Source organism: Chaetodon trifascialis, chromosome 3 (assembly GCF_039877785.1).
Source record: "Chaetodon trifascialis isolate fChaTrf1 chromosome 3, fChaTrf1.hap1, whole genome shotgun sequence".
NCBI classification, from domain to species: Eukaryota; Metazoa; Chordata; class Actinopteri; order Chaetodontiformes; family Chaetodontidae; genus Chaetodon; species Chaetodon trifascialis.
Window position 1 is genome coordinate 11,382,973 of NC_092058.1, and position 5,018 is coordinate 11,387,990.

The following is a 5,018-nucleotide window of genomic DNA, read 5'->3' on the forward strand; positions in this document are numbered from 1 at the left end:
TCTTTGAATATATAGTCTCTCTCTCTCTCCTCTCTCCTCTCTCTCTCTCTCTCTCTCTCTCTCTAAAATGAACACTGAGAGTGTCCCTTGTCTTGTCTTGACCTTAGTGGTCACTTGTCCATGTAAGTTTTCTTGGGCTGCTTCTTCTTCACTTTATTATGGTATGTCAAGCTTTGATGGACTCATTGCTGGCCCCTGAAGTTAGCTAGCTGCAATAATTACCATTACCTTTCAAGCTTAGGCCTACAGCTAGCATGATATTAGATTTTTTTTATTGGCTAACTTTATACTTCGACTCAGCACCATCGGCTGTATTTGGTAGTTATGTTCAATACTTTACTTTAAAATATTAGAAGCTATGCTAGCTGCTTACCAACCATAACAGCAGTACTGACAGCCCTGACTTTAATCATGTTTTAAAGGTCTGCACACTCACACAGGTGTTTTCAGTTAGTGATGCTGATTAGACGTCTGGTACCAGTTCTGCTCTTCTTAAATTATTAGTCATAATGTAGTCTAAGTGTTGAGCTACTGAATTGAAATTCATGCTCAACACTCAGTCAAAGCTAGCATTAGCCTGCTAATTAACAATGACACATTTCTATCAAAGAGTATAAGTGGTCATGGAAAATGGTTGACATACATGACGCCTGATTAAAAAGCTGTTTAGTAACGTAAACTGAGCAGATTTTGAAAACCAAAAACACACAACGCACAACAAACTAAATTAACAAATGGTGTTGAGAGATTAGTGTAATTGCATGCATGTATGAAAACACACTCCCTGTTCTTCATATAAGCCTTTGCAGGTAAAACAAAGTCATATCTACATTGACAGAGGGTTAGCTGTCAAAGTTAAAATATCATTTAGCCTCCTGTAAAACTGATTTTTGGAAGCTAACATGTGATGCTACAGTGACTTCCTGTCTACAATGTTGGTTGCTTTTGATTGAATGGCGCTAAATATGTTTACTTGTATGCAGTTCTTAAGTTTTAATGGTGCAACATGACTTCAAAAATCATGTTGCCAAACCAAACTCTGCTCATTTGGCTGGACACATAGAAAAAAGCATATAGATGATCAAAATGATTTGAACATTGTGTGTTTGTGTTTAAAATTAATGGTGCGAGCGAGGTAAGAAACAAAAAACATGCTCTACTGTACCTGTGATGTGCATGCAGCAACAATGCACCTTGATTAACTTATTGGCCAGAAAGCAAACACAGATAGCTTGATCAGCTAAAAAATCCAGAGGTCATCTGTCAATAGTCTCCAGTCTAGTTGTTCTTAATTCTGTCTTCTGGGCTCATAGAGAAGAACGGGAGGTCAGGCTAATAAAAGAGTCTTCCTAAGAGGGATTGACGTGCTTTCCTTCCCAGTAATTGGCTGCGGAAATCGTGAAAGCGTAGAGTAATTGCATGTTGCTGTGTTTTAATTAGTGCTGAGGGTTATTGCACGCTGCTTCCCCAGGTGGCCTGCAAATTCACCACACACTAAACCAAACAGCCACCACTAGTCTGTGGAGCAGGGCCGTGCATCACTTTACACTGAACAGATGATTGCTGGATAACACATTTTACATCCACATCCCATGAAACCTGCACACGTGGTCTGTGGGCTGTCGAGACAAAAGCGAAGTCACTAAATGTGGTGTATTTTTCCAAACAAGCTTTTATCTTTTTTACATGCATTTCAGTACATATCTTTTTCATGTGTGTGTCCTTCACTTTACATTCCTCCTCTGTCTGAGCCAGCCACTTAAGGCACATTTAATGTAGTGGAAAAATGACCAGCGCAATTATCTGCTTCTGTGTGGTCTAGCAGATGTTCATGCTGTAGAAATGCTCAGTAATTAGTGTTGATGCAATTTCTTATGAGTATATTTTCATGTTTTATGCATACCCATCAAAGTAGCACTTTGCCAAGAACTCCCTGCTAATAAGTTGTGGGGAAATGTGTTACATACAATCACCTCTGAGCAGCTGTTTAGCCACAACAGTTGTCCAGCAACGAAATCCAAATATACAGGAAAAATGACTGATTGTATTATCTTTGCATTGATCATTTGAGCACACACATCCACACGAGTTAATCTTTTCCAAGTTCAAAGCTCTTTTATTTGACCAGAGAACAGAATGATAATAAAAAACGTAGCCATCAATTTACAGCGAATGCTTCTGGTCCTAAATAACATTCCAGTCAGGACAAATGAGGTCTGCTTGGAAAACCGCATTAGGCACTCGTCGACATGCTCTGTAGAGTTGAAATCAGAAAGAAAAAATGAAAAACGTGTCGTTTTTAACTAAATGTTGGGTGTCAAGTAAGGCCTAATGGGCTGGGACAGTGTTGAAAAGAACGTGCTTTTATAATTCAGATTTATTCATTCAAATTTTGTCTCTCCACCGTTGCCCGCTGCTCGGCATTATGCCGTGACAGTGATGTGTGGATCTGCCTGCCAGATTATTTCTTGCCGAATCTCTGGGGTACAGCCATACTCCAGATCTGACCGGGGGCAGCCTCCCAGTCACGGGACTGAATCTGATCCTCCGACACCACCTGCCCTCTGGAGCCGCGGCCAAACCTGCAAGGGAAGAGAAACTGCTGTGAAAGTGTCAAAGTAAAATATGGTTTAAATCAGAGCCTTTTCATTTTGTGGATCATAGCAGGAACAACCACACAGAAACATGATTTTAATGAGGGATAGACATGGACACATAAAATTCACAAGCAGCAAATATAAAAGAATCATGTCTGTTTTGCTCTTGTGTTTTGTTCAAACCTTCACTGTCTTTAACTGGTCAGAGAAGGAGGTCACACAAGAAGTGGTTAAAGGTAAAGGATGAACAGTTATATTCACAAATGTAGCTCAAAAACATGGTCTACTCTTTGTTATAAAGGAGGCGATTTCACTAACAGTCCCAAGTACATGATATTCAAATATGGTCCATATTGTACTTTGTGCCATTTTAAAATGCAGACATGGGAAATAGTTGCAGATGGGAAAATGGACTTTCATTGTGTCTGCATTTGGATTAGTCGATTATTGAACAATTATTTGGTCTCCAATTTTCAAGCCAAAATGGCAAAAATTGTATGAGTACAGCTTTAAAAATGAAGAATCTTTGGCTTTTCCACTGTTGGCCAGATAAAACAAGACATTTGACGATGTCACCTTTGGCTCTAGGAAATTGGACTGAACATTTTTCACTGTTTTTTTTTTAATGTTTTACAGAACAAACAATTGATCGCCGATATGATCTGCAGATTAAGAATTAAGAATTGATTAATACTTGGTTTTCAATGAGTGCTGATAAGAAACTGCTGTTCTGAAGGTTGAAATGGTGATTACTTATTTCCTGTGGGATGCTTTTTATGTGTGTGAGTGTGTGAGCGTGTGTGTGATAAATCCAGGCTCCGTAATGATACTGACCTCTGTGGCTGATGGAGGACAGAGTTCCTGGTTTCTCTCTGAGACCCGAGCAGCAGTGCTCTCAGCACTGCGGTCAGCAGGCGGTCATCAATGCTGTTATCTATGTTTTCACTCTCCTGCACAAACATGCGCAAAGCCTAGTATCAAAAAGCTTGCATTCTGGTTTTGGATTTTAAAAAAGCCACAAATATATCTTGGGAACAACAGGCGCCATAACTGCATTCAATTTTGGGTTGCAACACAAGCCCTGGGGGTTGTAACTTCAGCCAGTCAGTCCTGCTGTTGCAAGGCACCTTGAGATGTAGATCTGAGTGTACAGAGGTAAAGAGCTGTATCTCATGCCCAGCCAAGTATCCATCCAAGCTTATCTTTATGCAAAATAAAACCCAGATCTGTCTGTCTCTGCACGACACAATGGGAAACGTTACATTTTTCCCTGTGATCTGAATCCTCCTCCTCTTCTATCCCGCTCTGACTGTCTGTTGACCCCAGAATACATTACAGTGTATTTCACACTCTTGCATGAAGAGGAGCACTATCTGAAATCTAAATGGATTGTGTGATTTAGCTTGTCTCACTTGATAAAAGGGCTCGAATCCAATTTACATACTTCATCACATGGAGTGACAGACTTCTCTGGAAATGTTGGCAGGACTTCTGGTTGTGCACAGAATTTCTCATTCAGTCTAACGCGGCACAGACAGTCCATATTTAAATCCTGCCTGGAGACAGACAGTATATTTTAACACATATCCATGTGTGGCTGAGATATATTATTCAGAATTAGATTTTTACTTTCAGATGCCAAAATTATTTTGGCAGACTGGATGTAACACGAATGATGTGGGAAAACAGTGTTATTCTACTCGTATATTTTCTTGGCACAGCTACAGACACATCAAAGCGTTAAGACGATAATTAAATACCTAAAATAAAAAATTTGCAATTCAAGTTTGCGAGTGGTTTGTTGTCTCACCAGCCCCAGCAAGTGGTCTGCCATGTTCTCCTCTGAGCCTGGCAGGATGTCATTTTTGTCCAGTCTGCCTTGGATGTGAAGAGCCCGACTGACGCCAGCCATCGCCATAATCAGAGCCAGAAGAGTCACCACCGCAGCTGTGTCCATGGTCTCAAACTGGGGAGAGGGTCAGATGAACGCTGATGATAAAGGGGAGATTTGGGTTGCCCGATTACACCTGTTAAGGTCCAAGGTTCGGCTCCTGGAGGACAGAGAGACTCGTCCTGCTCAGGGTTCAGTGTCCTCTTTGTGCAGGGTCCTTGGTAACTTTGGCAGTGGTGAAATCCTCAGTCTTTTATATGCCTTGTAGTCCCTGGCTGGAAACCCCCAGGAGATCCGGAGAAGGATGCTACTGTACAAAGGGGAACAGGGGACAGGATAGAAGAAGAACCATCCACTAATATGAGACTTAACCAGGTCCATTTAGCGGGATCAGGACATTAGTGATGACTGAGCGTCAGAGTGCGTTATTATGTGGCCCTTGGGGTAGTGAAACACAACTCTCCCAGTTATTAAACAGATAAATCCCTGCAAATGGACTCTGATCCACCAGTCCCTGTTGTCCAGTAGTC

General features: G+C 41.2%; 1 protein-coding gene across 1 annotated transcript; it reads right to left on the reverse strand.

The window, feature by feature from the left end:
- Positions 1-2,091: 2,091 nt before the first annotated feature.
- On the reverse strand, positions 2,092-4,717 carry npffl (neuropeptide FF-amide peptide precursor like). The gene is made up of 3 exons (XM_070959615.1): positions 4,408-4,717; positions 3,432-3,547; positions 2,092-2,582 (listed from the first exon to the last, which is right to left on the reverse strand). Exons 1-3 carry the CDS (start codon positions 4,552-4,554, stop codon positions 2,462-2,464), a joined length of 384 nt encoding a protein of 127 aa, XP_070815716.1. The 5' UTR covers positions 4,555-4,717; the 3' UTR covers positions 2,092-2,461.
- Positions 4,718-5,018: the final 301 nt, after the last annotated feature.

Coding starts and splice junctions, on each gene's coding strand:
- npffl (XM_070959615.1), bottom strand. CDS start 4,554: ATGGACACAGCTGCGGTGGTGACTCTTCTGGCTCTGATTATGGCGATG. Junction 3,548..4,407: donor CAGACCACTTGCTGGGGCTG/GTGAGACAACAA, acceptor ATGTTTGTGCAG/GAGAGTGAAAACATAGATAA. Junction 2,583..3,431: donor GTCCTCCATCAGCCACAGAG/GTCAGTATCATT, acceptor CTTCCCTTGCAG/GTTTGGCCGCGGCTCCAGAG.